Consider the following 16831-nt stretch of genomic DNA (forward strand, 5'->3'; position numbering starts at 1 on the left):
TTTCATAACAATTTTTTGGTGACTAATCTTTTAACATGCATGGACTAAGGGCGCACTCACACTCTGCAATCCGAACCGTGCCCAGGGCCGTTAGCTGGATCGTTTGAGAAGTGTGAGTGCTTTAAATCAGGCTCAGGCATGGTTCAGTTGGCTGGCCCTAGCCCGGTTGGAAGAGGTGTGCCAGAGTGCGATTCACTTAGGCCCGAAACTAAAGACGAGACGTGAATTTTAAGAGACTGTTTCATATGGATTTATTAATCAATCTTACTGTTCAATCAACGCAAACTGTCGTGGATTATTAAAAACGTAAACCACTCACTGCACGGCCTGCACCTTTAGCAAACCTTATAATTCCTGCAGCATGAGGACTTTATGATTGTTTATGAGCATCAAATGTGGCTGATCTGTTTGGTGAAATATTTGACTGTGTGTCACTGCATCCCAAACCATTAAAACAATATAACTAAAGTAATCTCCATTTTGTTGAGTGAGAGCGATTCTTAAACTGAACAGCGCATCATCGGTGACGTAAGCGTGCTCAGGCTCAAATGCAATGTGAGTGCAAGCTGATGGGGGAGATGGGAAGGGGGAAAAGCGTGCTTCGGCCCGGTTCAAGGCAACTGTACATAGTGTGAGTGCGCCCCTAAAAGCCACAAAATTCTCATTTCTTTTTTAAAGCTGGTTTTGAGGCATACTCACTTTCAGGGGTGCAGTCTGTGAACAGCGGCACCAGTAGAGGCACATTGTCTATGTTCTTCAAATGAGGACGAACCTGATGGATGCCACGAGGCAGTTTTGCCTACAAAACAACACAGAGACATAAGCCCAAATCAGTCATCTGACAACTGCTGAACAAATATCATCGTATGCATTTTTAAACACCACAGTTAACAATGCTTCATAAATGCCAGACAAATGTCTTCCCCATTAGTATCAAAATATACAGTTTAATTGCATTCATTCCACCCCTGAGTCACAGTCTGTGCAAAGGCACCTAAACACCATTTCAGAAGTGCTTGTGTGGTGTATGTGGCTTACTCTATTGCAGTCTTCTAAGAAACTGGGCACATCGCTGTCAGTAGGTTGAAAACTGGCAAGATCTGATTGGTCCTCTGGCAGTAGTGGGCCTTCTGCATCATCACGAGAATCTAAAACACAGAGAGGATAATTTGGTCAAATATATTATGGGACAAAAAGCTGTTCAAAATAGTTTTAAAATGAATGTTTACGATTTGTTGTGAGTGTCGCTGTGGACTAAATCTGCTACACATGTTATTGCAGTATGAATAAGCATATATAAATCCTGTAGCACAGTGGTTCTCAAACTGTGCTACACGTACCACTAGTGGTATGCAGGCTTCCTTCAGGTGGTACGCTGAAGAATCGCTTAATAATGAAAGAATAAAATGAACACACTTTTAACCCTTTGATCTATACGATAACACTGATGTGATCAGACAGCATTGGCAGTTCCCTGAAGCGTACGTTCACACAAGCGTGCTTAGAATGTTTACTATAGTATATCGCATCATCAGATTTTAAAAATCAATCTGCTTGGCGCAGAGCACTTGTGTAGCAGATACACACATGCTAGAGAAGCGTTTTTGCAGACCAGTCCTGTTGTGTTGGCATTTTAGTTAGTGCAAACTCAGGAATTTCCTCATAATGCATCATTGGTAAAATAATTATTACAAATGTGTCTAAATGTGTGCTGATAGTTTTGTAAAATAATGCGTGTTTTCGATATATAAACTTATTTGTTTTGTAAAGCAGAGGCTTTCAGTTTAGTTTGTTACTTCAGATTTAAGCTAATTAATTTGGATGCGACTTAAATGGCGCGAGACACAGAACATAGACTCAAGCAACTTTGCCATGTTTGAAGCTTAGAGGTAGAATATAACTTAAGTTAGTCACTGTATGCGCATGCAGAGGGACCGCGAACTGTACCCGAGTCTGCTTGAAAACAATGGTTGGTGCATGGTTAATGCAAACATCCTCATTCACAGTAAATCAGGGAAACACCGCACGTATGAGTAGGTCAAGCACTGTATGTATGCATTTACTCACTCGCTTTTCTGACAAACATAGGCCTACTGTTAGTGACGAGCAGTATGCAGCTCTAATTTCTAATTAAAATATGTAATTCCAAATCATAATAAAATACATGTTTTTTTTATTTTTTTCATTTTTTATTTTGAGTTTTCAGATGAAAATACATATATATATCTTACATATTCTCTCCTACAGAAAGAGACTTACAGATCTTGTATATGCTTTGTATTTTCTTCTCTTTAACAACAAGTATAACTATGAACAGTAAAACATTGGGAGCTACAAGTCCTTTAAAAGTTTTCCTTTAAAGAAGAAAAGATACTTATTTATACAATGTTACATTTAGGTTACAATTCAAGAAAACTTCGGGCATATTGGTGAAATATACTCAGTCCATTTACTCCAAATTAGAAAAAAGTATTCTGTTTGTGTTCTTAATGAAAACGATAGTTTTTCCATGACATATATAGTGTGCACTGTATCAATCCATTCTTCAACTGTAGGTGACTCTAATTTTAACCATTTTTTTGTGATTACTTTTTTACTAGCTGCCAAAAGAATAAATAGCAGTTTCTTGTCTTTATTAATCCATCCATCCAAATTTATATTACCTAAATATAAAGATTCACAGGTAAAGGCAATCTCTACTTCAAAAATGGCATCTAGATGTATTTTAATCTCTTTCCAATATGGGGCTAATTTCTGACAATTCCAAAAAAACATGATAATGATTAGCTATTTTTTCCCCACACATTCTCCAGCAGCTAGTACCCTTTCCTCTATGTATTTTCTGTGATGGTGTGATAAAAAAACCTTAAGACATTCTTCCAACAGAATTCTCTCCACAGGGCAGAGCTGGTACATTTCCATTGGGTTATAAAATACATGTTAATGTTTAAATTATTTATAATGTTTAAAGTGGCTGACAATAATCCATATTCTTTTTAACAGAAATTAATCTGCCTTGTTTCTGAACTGTGCAGTGCTGTAGCTGCTTAATTGGGCCCGCTACGCTACTGTGTTTCAATACTGATCATTATGGTGGTATTTGGAAAGAAATTTTTTTTGAGGTGGTACTTGGTGAAAAAAGTTTGAGAACCACTGCTGTAGCAAATCAAAACAGGTGATCACATTGACTGCAATTGGTGGAGAATTGGTGCAGGCCATTATTTTAAAATAATAAAAAACTGATATGAATTCTTGCAGATTCATTTTTTGCATTAAAAAAAAAGCATAACTGTCTGCGCCATTTATATTTTCTAGAGTGAACTAGATATTTAATTTAAATTTGTGTGCAGACAGGCAAAAAACAACACCTTGCAGAAGCTCATCATGTAGGGAACCTGCTTGGCTAGGGCTGGACGGAGCACCATCACAGTGACCATCTCCGTTTGGGGTCAGAGAGATGTGACAGTTCCAGCCTGTCTCCAAACCCATCTTCTCTGCAAACACCTACAGGCGAGGACAACATTAGGAGCTAACCAAAAATGACATCCCAGATACATTTTCACTGCTGAGTGCGTTTTCCTATCAATGTCATACTTTGCTGCGCAGTTCGTCTTCCATTGAGAAGTACACAAAGCGTATGCAGGCTCCCACCAGGTTCTCGATGAGCCGTACAGTATCCAGTCGAGCCTGAAACTGGGACGACACCATTCCCATGAAGATCTGACCACTCAGAGCCTGCACACAGTCCTCCTTCTCCAAACCTTCTCCTATACCCTCTGAAACATATACAGTAAACATCGATGTCAGAGTTGGTATGATTGATTAGTTTAAACAATTCAGTTTTAACTATACATTTCTATCTAGAAATTTAATAAATGTTTAGCCACATGATCATCCGTCTATTCAACTATACTTTTCAACATACCTTTTAAGGTTACTATCAGTGCATCTGTATACCTATGCATCCATCTATCCGTCCATCCATCCATTCATTTATCCATCAGTCCAAGTTTCCATCCAGGTATCTATCAGCCCATATACTCATCTTATCCATCAATCCACATATTGAGCATTCAAATCAATGAATCCATCCATCCACCCAAGAATAATTTCATCATCCATCCACGTCACATATTCATCATGCATTTATCCAATTTTCATCCATCCATCCATCAATCCAAGCACATATCCTTCCATCATCCGTCTATACTCAATTCATTTACCCATCCATTTATTCATCCATCCATCCATCAATCCATCTATGTATCCATTCATCGATGTGTTCATCCATCATCCACCAATTAACTCACATATCTTTTAATCACAATTCAATCCATCAATCTATCCACCCAAGTATCATTCAGTCACCCATCTTCTTATCCATCCTCATATTTATCATTCATCTATCCAAGTATTCATCAATTCACTCAAGCTCATATCCTTCCATCAGCCATCTATCATTAATTAATTTACCCATCCATCAATTCATCCATTCACCTATTGATCCATCTATGTATCCATTCATCCCTATATGCATTCATAATCTATCAATTAACCCACATATCATTCAAATCATCCATCCATCTATATATCCATTAATCCAGCTATCCATCCATAATTCAAACCATCCACCTATCCTTCCATCAACCATCTATCATTAATCCATCCACTTATCGATCCATCCATGTATCAATCCATCATGCACCAAATAATCCACAAATCCTTCAATCACCCACCTACCTATCAAACAATCAATCCATCTACATATTTATTAATACAGCTATCCATCCACAATCCATCCAACCACCCATCCTTCCATCATCCATTCACCATTAATCCATCCACCTATCAATCCTATTTATTCATTCATCCATGTTCTCATCCATTTTCCACCAATGAACCCACATATCTGTCAAATCACCCACCCATGCAACAATTCATATATCGAGCCATCCATCCGTTCATCCATCCATCCATCTGTCATACATCCATAATTCATCCAACCATCCTTCCATCAACCATCTATTATAATCCATCTATTTATCGATCCATCCATGCATCCATTTATCCATGTATTCATCCGTCATCCACCAAATAACCCACAAATCCTTCAATCACCCACCTACCCATCAAACAATCAATCCATTTACTTAATCATTAATCCAGCTATTTATCCACAATCCATCCAACCACCCATGCTTCCATAATCAATCCACCATTAATCCTTCTATGTATCCATTCATCCATGTTCTCATCCATTTTCCACTAATTAACCTACATATCTTTCAAATCACCCACCCATGCAACAATTCATCTATCGAGCCAATCATCCATCCATATATCCATTATCCATTCATATTTGATCCAACCCACAACCTATTCTTCCATTTATAACATCTATCTCTCTATTTATCTGTCTATTAATCTGATTATCAATGTATCAATCTAGTCACATATCCATTCATCAATCCATCCACCCATCATTCTATCCATGTCTTCATTTATCATCAATCTGCTTTACTATCAACCTAACCATCGTCCATGCATCCATCCATCCATCCATCCATCCATCCATCCATCCATCAATCCATCCATTCAGATATCCATCCACTGATCCATCCATCCATCCGTCCGTCCATCCGTCTGTCTGTCTATCTATCTATCTATCTATCTATCTATCTATCTATCTATCTATCTATCTATCTATCTATCTATCTATCTATCTATCTATCTATCTATCTATCTATCTATCTATCTATCTATCTATCTATCTATCTACGATGAATAAATTGACAGACAAGCATATCAACACATACAACGTCTCTCACCATCAGAGCTCCAGCTGTTTCTGCGGCTGCCATGTTTGATCGGGGTGGTGCTGGGAAGCTCCACCCCAGAAAAGAGTGCGGGGCCTGGAGCCAACTCCACACACTTTCCATTGAGCTGTCCAGACAGTGTGACCTGCATAGGCTTATAGGCGAATGCAGAACAATATCCCGACAGACAGGCACGTTGGTAGAAATCTAGTACCTTTTTCCTATGGGGAATAACGCCAGTGCTTTAGTAACACAAACAACATTGTCCACTCTGCATATTCAGAGAACTGCATTTTAAATCAGGAGTTTCTAACCTATCCGAGCCAGACAGTGGATAGATATCCGCCCCATCCCAGAAATCAGTGCAGGCTTCCAAGATGAGGTCAGCCGAGCCGTGGGAGAGCATCTGTACATTATCTGAAAAGATTTCAAAGGGCAAAGGACAAAGATTAGACAAACCACCAGGGACAAACAGGAAGTGGGAGAGAAAAACATGTTTTTTTCCATACTGGTAGTGTTGTCCCTGACAAACAGACTAATGAGGTGACTGATGGGGGGCTGGCGTTTGGTAAAGTGATGGAGGCGCCGGGGGGCAGATTCTTTGGCCTTCTCTCCAGAAGGAAGCTGGTACAGAGCCAGATGATTCTCATGTTTAAATAGTTCCCTCGCACCCGGAGTGAAACCTGACATACAACAGAGGAAAAGAACAATCTGAATGCTGAAGAAGAGCATAATTATAATATGAAAATATACTACACTTAACTTTTAATAAACTGGTCAAGAGATTTAAAAATCTATATACTGAATGCTAAACTATAAATCCTGAACATGTATGTTTGGTAGTACCTATAAGGCGAGACAATTCACAGAGCCCCCAAGGCACGTGAACAGGAAGAACCGCGCCATGGCATTCCTGCAGCGCCAGGTTGGACAGGTGATCCGAGAATCTGCAGAGCTGCTGGGTGACGGTTGCATTGCACAGATTCAACAGGATGTTCAAACCAAGGGGCTTCAAGGAGGACAGGTGATTCTGCCAACCAGAGTCATCAAACTGGATGCTGACGGGGTTCTGCTGATCCTGAGACAGGCTCAACATCTCCAAATGATAGTCGCACACGAAATCATCTGCCTCACACAAATCATCACCAAGACCACATTGCTGAAAGCAGAGACATACACAAAACACGTGAGTCCAAATGCATCGGCAAAACTGGAGATGTACAATATTTTCAGAACGTTCAATAAATTGGTTGATAAAAGTTTTAATTATAACATTGGTATCTGTCTGACATCTGAAAAAATGGCGATAAAATAATGTGTTGATTAAGAGCCTCTGTTAACTTCATTGTTTACTTGGAATGCTAGACGTAAGATCAGGTCACCAATCTGCTTATTCTTAAGGCGAATCATTGCCTCATTGATGAATACATTTATAAACAGTCTGATGCTGTCCTACATTAATAAAAATGTAAGTAAAATACAAAAATATTAAGTTAGCTCTGTTTAGAAATCAAGCATACTTCGTGTCATAAAATCAAATCTGATTAGATTTAATGGCTTCATGGGCTATTGGGGAAAAATCCCAAAACTGACACTTTGCAAAAATAAAAAATAAAAATACAAAAACAAACAAATATGTCAGCATTCGCATCAGTCAGGAGTTAAAAATGTTGGTTTATGATATAAACCGATTCAATATTAATTAATATTTAAAATTCAATAATATGTAAAGACCGTGGACAAACCAAGGCGACGCCAAACAACTAGTTTTAACATGAACCAACTGTGTCGTTAATTTAGCTTGCGTTTGGTCTTGTCTGGACCAAAAAGCTGTGTGTGAACACACCAACCAGACAGTAGCCGAGTGATTCGAAAGTGTACATTCTGCAGCTGCGTTCGAGGATTTCATTTTCCGCACTGGCAGGTGGCGAACTTCCGACACACACATCCAGAGTAAACAAAGCAGCATTTAGTACCATTATCACGGTACTTATCAGTCATCATGCAGGGATTGGATCATGCAAAGATGCCTGGTAATCTAATAATCCAGATTGTTTGCAAACATTTGAGAAATGTAGTAAACAATGTAGATTTGTGTTCCTTTGTGACTCAAATCATTCTCTAGCTAAGTCACTTCAGTCTTTGTTCTGGTGCTCAGATTCATTGCTGGATAACCAAAGGGAAATTTCTCTTCAGCCAACGCCTGACACCTTATCTACATGCTGAATTCCCTGAATTAGCCCCATGAAAGATGACATGTGGAACACACCAAACCAACTAACCGGACCAAACCAGACCGACGAAGCCCAATGGCCGACCATTGGCTTAGTGTGTCCTGGCCTTTAAGGTGTAGTCCTACCTGAACAAAGTCATTTTCTCCACCCTCAGTGTCATGGCTGAAACTGACATTGGAGCCCGATGGGTGTTTGGAACGGGTGGTTTGGGGTCCTCGTCGCTGGCGTTGGGTGTCCGAGGAGCGGGCAGTGTCGTGTGACGTCTCACTGGGTTCCTGCTCGGCCATGTGGAGGGAGGGTTCAAACGCTGGTAAACACAGCAGTGCTTCGCCTTCCTGAGGCTAAACACAAAAACCACACTCATACAGACTGAAGGGAGACAAAATACAGTGGCTCAAGTCTAGAATTGAATATTTTCACAATTTCTATAATAACCATTTTGCTATTCTGATGCTTTTGTCTAGTCATGAGTAGTACCTCATCTCGATCCTCCTCGCCCTCTGTCCTGCAGAGGGAATTGACTGACAGGTCGTCTCTGAGGTCATCCTGGCTGTCATGAGGAGGTTCGACTCGTCCACTGAAGAACAGTACGGTCTCTGGACTGGGATTGGGCCAGGATAGGATACCCTGCTTATCCACACAGCACAGCACCTATAAGCAGGTCAGGACAAAATAAAAGACACCTTATTCACTTCATAAAGCTTGTGATGCAATGAATTGAAAGGATTTACTTTTTAAACAAATGTCTGTTTAATTGGCGGTTCAAAATATTTTTTTGTCAATTATTTTTAGGAACTGAAGTTTCTTTGGCTATTGGCATGTTGTTATACAGGTGCTACACCACCAAATCCAAATAAAACTATGTACTTTAATCCATGATGCCTTTTTTTCATTTCATTCAAAATTTAAAAGATGCCACTTCCATGACTAAGGTCCACTGCTTCCGTCAAATCATGTTAAAAAGAAATTAACAAAGCAAAACCCTCAAGTACTTTTTAACCTATATGACTTTCTTTTTTTGCTATTACTGCTGTTGTTGAACACAAAGTATAAGCTATTTTGAAGAATTTAAGAAACCTAAAGCCATTGACATAAATCTATAGCAGTAAATAAATATTACTGAAGTGAGGGGCTATCAATATTCAACATTCTTCATAATCTCTTCTTTTGTGTTTAACAGAAGGCAGGTTTGGAAAATGTGGTGGAGAGTAAATGATTACAGGAGTTTACTTTTTTAGGGTGCACAATTCCAGTAAAACTAAATCAGATTAAATTCTGTCATCATTTACTCTCCCTCCACTTGCTCCAAAGCTGTTCCTTCATTCTGTTGTAACTGGTTAGTCGTTGACTACCACAGTATTTTTTGTTACTACTACAGATGTCAATGGCAGCTGGTTTCTAACATGCTTTAGAACTTTAGTTGCGTCCCAAAATCACATACTTGCACACAATTCTTCGCCATTTTGTAGTATAAATAGTGTAAGTAGTGCATTCACACTGAAAATTCTAAAAATAATAAGTGCACTTTAATTACGTTGATGATGCACTTACTCAACCGGTAAATTTAAGTGTGGAATGATGGACACTTAACACACTCAACATTCGCAGCTTTGCTCACATAGTAAAAGGGGCAGAGCTCTCGGGCACACATATTTGATAACTTTATTTATTTTGGATTGTGAAAGCTAAATTCTGATACAAGATTGATTATATCGCTTTCCGATGGTGAATGTGTTTTTACGCATGGCAGGTCTTATTTGGTACTTTGGTCCTTTATTTCACTAATTTGGCAACCGTCAAATGTCATCTGGGAAATGGTTTGAATTTCCTCTTAATAAAACAACGTTAGTGTTCCATTTGGGACAACACGACATACATATACTACGCTGTTGAGTGTGTAAGTGCATATGTACATAGCATGCCATTTGACACAGCGAGTGTTTCTCAACCATGTTCCTGGAGGACCACCAGCTCTGCATATTTCCATGTCTTCTTAACCAAACACACCTGATTTAGATCATCAGCTCATTAGCAAAGACTGAAACCCCTGTAATGTTGTGGAAAAACAAAGGAGAAATCCAAAACATGCAGTGGTGGTGGTCCTCCAGGTACATGGTTGAGAAACACTGCTTTAGAATATCTTGTTTTGTGTTCAACAGAAGTAACAAATTTAGAAATGTTTAAACAACTTGAGTGTGAAGAAATAGTGCGGAAATGTTCATGTTGGGTAAACTATCCCTTTAAGAGTTTACCACACAAGTGCCACAGAAATATTGTAAACATTGATAATCTATTTAACTGCATTTAAAAGACAGCTAAGACAGGATGTACAAGAATATGCACTTTAAAGATGTTTATGTTTAGCCTATTTGTAGGATTCCACACATGCTCTCGTCTTATTCATAGTAAACACTTGTTATTTGTTTTTACAACTGCTCTCCTCAATGTCAGCTCCTTCTGTAAATTGATTACAAGGTTCAAATAAAACATAAGTACAATCTTAAAGTGAACATTAATTATTTTTTCCATCAATCTAGAAATAGGAAGCCTAATATCTCGTATGTGACGCCAGGGGGAGCACTCACAGTGACTGAACCCAATGTGTGCAGCAGACTGGAGGTATAACACAGGGTCTGGGACTCTCCCTTCAACACACTGACCAGGTGTCTCCACACACAGCGTAGCATCTCCTGTAAACATGCACACATAACACACACACACATGCGCACAACATGAGTCTCATATTCAACAGAAACTCAAATCCATCTATCAGCAGCTCTTGGTTTCGAATGGCTCTGCAAAAGTGTCAGGATTTATGAAACCTGAAACCTGGTTCAAAACACAGACACAGACACGCGCACACACGTACACACGTACACACACATACGCGCAGAGTCTGGGTAGGTTAAGCAGGAAAAAAAGCAGTGTTATCCTATCCAGTCTTGGGTTTATCCAGCTGCATTTAGAAATTAAGTGGAGTTTCATTAAAGCACAAGAACAAGATTAATGCACCTTGCAGCAGAAAGCAGTAAAAGGGAGAGGGGAAATTGAATTGACTGAATGACTGGAGGTTTAGAACTTGAAGCAAACAAGTTGAAGCTTGAGGCAGCAGCTACAGGAGAGCAGCACTGCGGGAACTGAAGATGGTTAGTTCTTGGCATCAATGTGAAGTCTATGTAAAATCAAAACTGTCCACATTATAAATGTCAAATATTGTCAATAAACAATCAAATTGCTTTTTTAGGTTATTAGGCAAAACTGTACATGTGTGACATTTAAAAAACTGTTTTAATCAAGATTTTAATTTTAATTTCACACTCCCAGTGTTGAGGGTAACATATTACATGTAACACAAGTTATATAATAATATTAATTTTCTAAGTAGCAAGTACAGTAATGCATTACTTTTAAAAAAAAAGTAATAATATCGGAGTTACTTTTTTAAAAATGTAACACGAGAAGGTGTAGAAGGTGATTGTCTTCAGAAACATTTTTTGTGTTGGTTGAAAGTCTTTCTACACTGCAATAGTGATAATTAAAGTAAATGATTTAAATGTGTTTATGTATTTTTATATTCTAGGTAAGACATAAAACCAAAAAACTGTTCATCCAATTTAATATTGTCGAGCTGATAATTCCTATAATTCTGATAAGTAGCCCAAACTGTCTGTCAGCAAATATAGATTTGAACAACTGCGCATCTGTTTGCGCAGATCCGCTGATGCACGGTTCACACAGACATCGATCACGTGGACACGAGTGTGAGTGTGAAAAACAAGTGCTCAATCAAAACTTTAAAATCCTTAATCAATATTGCATATTATTGTTAACAATAACAATATTGTTATTTTTGCATTTGGGTCTTTCTTTTAGACAGGTAATGTTCTCTTTTAAATTGTTTTAAAATTTTAATTAATTAAAGTATTTTATTCATCCAAAGCTTATGTAGATGTTGTTGTTACAAATGGGTTACATGCACAGAAGTGTTGTTCAGCCACTGATCTCCACCAATGAACAATTGATGTGACAATTTTCAATTTCATAAGAGACCTTGTACAGCATTGATAATGTAGATTTTTATTTAGTTAAACAACAAAACATAAGTAGATAGCGCTATTTCACCTAGCTTGCTTTACTGAGGTGAAGTTGGTTTTATATTCACAATGGTTCATTGTTGAACAATGACAGCCTGTGATGCGCTCCCTATATTGTTGACCAGGCTACTCTGAATATTCTAGTCTGAAATAGCATGCAAGTATGGTTTAGTAATAAGTGTAATTCCTGCACGCCGCCAGCCAACTACTAAGCATACAGTAGTTGCTTTGGGACAAAGCGTATGTGAGACACTGATGAGTGAGACTGATGAGAGAGTGATGTTTTTCTTGCTAGCTACATAACTGAAAACTTGCTAGATATGATACAGTTTTTCATTCAGAATTGTATTATAAAGTACTACAAAGTTTTCTGACTGGCATGACATGATCTGGTGGGTGTTTGTCATCTTTAATGTGCACATTTGCGAATTCAGGAGGCAAGGCTTTGGATGACAAGGGAGGGACTGTATTTAAAAGATGTTATGCGAACCGGTTAACATTTGGGCAAATCACCTATTGCACCTTTAATTAGCTTTTAAAAAGTAAATTGCTGAATTCAAATTGAGATGAGACAAAAAAAAAATCATTATTTTGAACACATGGAAGAAAAGTAATTGTCCTTGAAAATGGTTTGTACTTCACCAATAAGTAAAAAGCACAAAAGAAGCATTGCTTTAAACTTTAATTAATCTGTATATACGACATGTTCTGTAGAGCTTTGCGGTTTTTTTTTTGTTTGTTTGTTTTTTTGCGATTTTGCGCTGAGTAAACAGTAGCTGTAAAATCTGATAAGTGTCTTTCATATATATTTGGAATAAGCATGTGTAAGTAATATAAAACGTTTACATATTTTTTGCGAGTTTGTTATTAGAGAGATAGAAAACACGGAACGTGGCCGCATAGAGAGACACTGCACGCACTGCTGAAGATTGTGGCTGTTTACAGCGGTTTGACTGATAAACATTCATTTGTAGTTAAATTGTTGGCAGTGCCAAACAGCATTTCCCATATTTTACATCCTTGTTTAAGTCCACGCTAAAACATACCGCTTCATCGGTAGGAGGAGTTTTAAGCCAATCCAGCAATGAACTGAGGGAGATTCTGGAAGCTCTCCTTTGTCAAAGGCTAGCTATATAAATTTTGTATCATTCAAAATTAAAATTAAATTGTAAGCACTTCTCTCTTTGTGTTGCGTCCTTTGGAAGCCCACATACAGAAACAGAAGAAGCTCTGTGGAAATAGCAGCATTTGGACAGCATTTTAGCTTACTCTGCTATAAGTGTCTCTGGCCATGCCCCTTTGCAGCGGTGGGTGTATGCGCGTGGTGAATGCGCGTAACCTTAAGTGCTTGTGATCTCACTAGCCCCAATGTGTTTTTTGTTTTTGTAGTCCCCAAATTTGTTTTTGCCAAATTTGGCTTTGCTCTGTAAAAGCCAATGTCTCCCTTTGCATCGAACTTTGAGTGTCTTATGTTTAGAGATGTTGTTCATGTTCACACAGCTACATTACACATCAACTAAAGTTTAAAATATGATATCATAGTGGACCACCCGTTTAAGCAGTAAGGAGTATAGTAGCACATACAAGATGTCTAACAAACATGAAAAGTGTCCAACTTTGATTTCACTGGGTGTTAAAGAAAAACAGCTTCAAACTTATAGAGAGACACACAGACACACACAGACACGCACACAGCTGTTAAATCAAGCAAAAAGAATGCTTTTTGTATTCTAAAATCACTGAACAACACAACACAGTAGATTCCAACACTTTCAGCCTGCATATGTCTGATCTGTCCATGCAGACAACTACTTACCTTGCTTTTGAAAATGAAAAAGAGAGACTTGATCATGCAGTAGTTCTCCAAACGTACATTAACCCAGATAGAAATGTTTGAAAACGTAGTCCAGACAAGCACCACCACTATAGAGAGAGTGTGTACTCTATCATGCAAACCTCAGGCAGGCAGAATGTGGGCAGGCAAAGGCCGAGGGGGGGGGCAAACGTCAGCGTTAGGGGTGCCAAACTAACCGGCAGCACAAGAAGCCAAAAATGAGCAAATAAATGAATAAGACCGCTGGAGTATTGGCTGATTTTGCAAGATCGATTAAACCAGGTGAGATGAAGTGCCTGTGGTGATTTTAAAAGAAATAATAATCAATAAAATGACTGATAAGCAAATAATAAAAAACAAACGGCTCTTTTTCATAGTGATTCCCTGATATGAGTGAAACAAAAAAGGAAGAAAAAAAAAAAAAGGGAGGTTTGTGAGGGTCCAGAGCAGGGGAGAAGGATCACAAGAAGCGTGTGGTGAACGGGTGTGAGCGGGGAAGGAGGAATACGGAGGATATACCTGGGAGGACACCACTTCCGTGTAGCTGCTTAGAGTGTCCTCAGAAAACTTAGCAAGCTGGGACGAGAGAAAAGTCTGATTAAACACCGGAGTAGAGGTCAGACCTCCGGTTTCAACTCTGGCCGGCTCCGCAATCCCTCTCTAAACCTCCCTACTACTACTAGTGTGAGCCCAGCCAATGAGCTTTATTTCCTCATGCAGTGTTGTGACTGCAAATCAAAGTTAATACACAAGGTAATCATCATAGACGAAGGGGGTTTTATTTTAGCAGCAGCATCAGTCAGGTGAGATTTGGGGAGTTATGAAAGTAGTGTCTGTATTATGTGCGATCTGATAATGAATTGCTTACTGTAAATATGCGACTGAATGAATGTGTCGTGATCGGTCAGACTTACCAGGCCAGTAGGAGAATTACGGCTCGACTCTGCTAACACACGGGCCTCTCCGTATGCGTTCACCAGAACCCACATTACAGGAAACAGCAGCGGTAAAATGGGCAACACACCCATCATCTATATAAAACAAACATTAAAATAGTCAAATATCAGGACTATTATTGGTCAATATTCTGATCATTTTTTATCAGAGCTTTAATCTTTTGAGAGCGAGATCCCGATTGCTTGTTATTTTAGGATTAGTAACTATTCTAGTGTTTATTAGAAGTGTGAAAAAGTAAACTACTCCAAAACAATTATTACAAATCTCTTTAATAAACATTTATACTTATTACAGATATTACTATTGATATTACTATAGCTGGGCTACACATATACAGAAAATTAATCGAGATCCAAAATAAAAGTTTGTTTTGACATGATATATGTGTCTCTGTCTGCAGTGCATATTTAATATGTATGTATAATATATATATAAATATGATATAAATACACACATGCATTTATTTGAGAAAATGTTTATTTATATTTAAATATAAACTGTTTATAAGTTTATATTACATAAAAATTATATATAAATTGAAATATCTATGTAACAAAATTGTTTTGTTTCTATGCATGTATACGTGTATGTCATATACATAATAAATGTATATAATACCCAGACATAACAAAAACAAACAAAACAAACCAAACAAAAGAAACTTTTATTTTAGATGCAATTCATTTTGCCCATTAATATGTGTGTGTGTGTGTGTGTATTTTGATAATAAATATTAGCTTAGGACCATCAGAGTATAAAACTTCTATTTACACTCACCAGCCACTTTATTAGGTATACTAGTACCTAGTTGGACCCCCTTTTACCTTCAGAACTGCTTTAATCCTTCGTGGCATAAATTCAACAAGGTACTGGAAACATTCTGCAGAGATTTTGGTCCATATTGACATGATAGCATCCCGCAGTTGCAGCAGATTTGTCAGCTGCACATCCATGATGTGAATCTCTAGTTCCTCCACATCCCAAAGGTGCTCTATAGGATTGAGATCTGGTGACTGGGGAGGCCATTTGAGTACAGTAAACTCATTGTCATGTTCAAGAAACCAGTCTGAGATGATTCGAGCTATGTGACATGGCACGTTCTTCTACTGGAAGTAGCCATCAGAAGATGGACACAGTGTGGTCATAAAGAAATAGACATGGTAAGCAACAATCCTCAGGTAGGCTGTGGCGTTGACACGATGCTCAATTAGTACTAATGGGCCCAAAGTGTGCCAAGAAAATACCCCACAAACCATTACACCAGCACCACCAGCGTAAACTGTTGATACAAGGCAGGATAGATCTATGCTTTCATGTTGTTGACGCCAAATTCTGACCCTACCATCAGATGTCGCAGCAAAAAAAAAAATTTGAGACTCATCAGATCAGGCAACATTTTTCCAATCTTCTATTATCTAATTTTGGTGAGTCTGTGCAAATTGTAGCCTCTGTTTCCTGGTCTTAGCTGACAGGAGTGGCATCCGGTATGTTGTTCTGCTGCTGTAGCCCATCTGCCTCAATTTTCGACATGTTGTGCGTTCAGAGATGCTTTTCTGCAAACCTCGGTTGTAGCGAGTTATAAGAGTTACTGTTGCCCTTCTATCAGCTCGAACCAGTCTGGTCATTCTCCTCTGACCTCTGTAATCAACAAGGCTATTGTGCCCACAGAACTGCTGCTTACTGGATATTTTCTCTTTTTCTGACTATTCTCTGTAAACACTACAGACAGTTGTGTGTGAAAATCCCAGTAGATCAGCAGTTTCTAAATTACTTAGACCAGCCAGTCTGACACCAACAACCATCTCATGTTCAAAGTCACTTAAATGACCTTTCCCCCATTCTGATACTCTGTTTGAACTGCAGCAGATCGTCTTGATCATGTCTAAATGCATTACG

At 38.5% G+C, this 16831-nt stretch overlaps 1 protein-coding gene across 2 annotated transcripts in view; it reads right to left on the bottom strand.

The window, feature by feature from the left end:
• tmem94 (transmembrane protein 94) overlaps positions 1 to 16831 on the bottom strand; it is a 49695-nt gene that overhangs the window by 12617 nt on the left and 20247 nt on the right. Inside the window, exons 10-22 of one of the 2 annotated variants that reach the window (XM_087276641.1) lie at positions 14893 to 15009; positions 14498 to 14554; positions 10636 to 10740; positions 8528 to 8701; positions 8176 to 8391; positions 6663 to 6975; positions 6326 to 6499; positions 6131 to 6233; positions 5829 to 6037; positions 3595 to 3776; positions 3369 to 3504; positions 1039 to 1148; positions 700 to 799 (exon numbers count right to left, since the gene is read on the bottom strand). In XM_087276641.1, coding sequence (XP_087132767.1) covers positions 700 to 799; positions 1039 to 1148; positions 3369 to 3504; positions 3595 to 3776; positions 5829 to 6037; positions 6131 to 6233; positions 6326 to 6499; positions 6663 to 6975; positions 8176 to 8391; positions 8528 to 8701; positions 10636 to 10740; positions 14498 to 14554; positions 14893 to 15009 — 1996 coding nt within the window. The remainder of the gene's footprint in view (positions 1 to 699; positions 800 to 1038; positions 1149 to 3368; positions 3505 to 3594; positions 3777 to 5828; positions 6038 to 6130; positions 6234 to 6325; positions 6500 to 6662; positions 6976 to 8175; positions 8392 to 8527; positions 8702 to 10635; positions 10741 to 14497; positions 14555 to 14892; positions 15010 to 16831) is intronic. The other variant, XM_087276642.1, reaches the window with a different exon arrangement.

The sequence above is a fragment of the Danio rerio genome, chromosome 12, assembly GCF_052040795.2.
Source record: "Danio rerio strain M-AB ecotype USA chromosome 12, GRCz13ab, whole genome shotgun sequence".
NCBI lineage: Eukaryota > Metazoa > Chordata > Actinopteri > Cypriniformes > Danionidae > Danio > Danio rerio.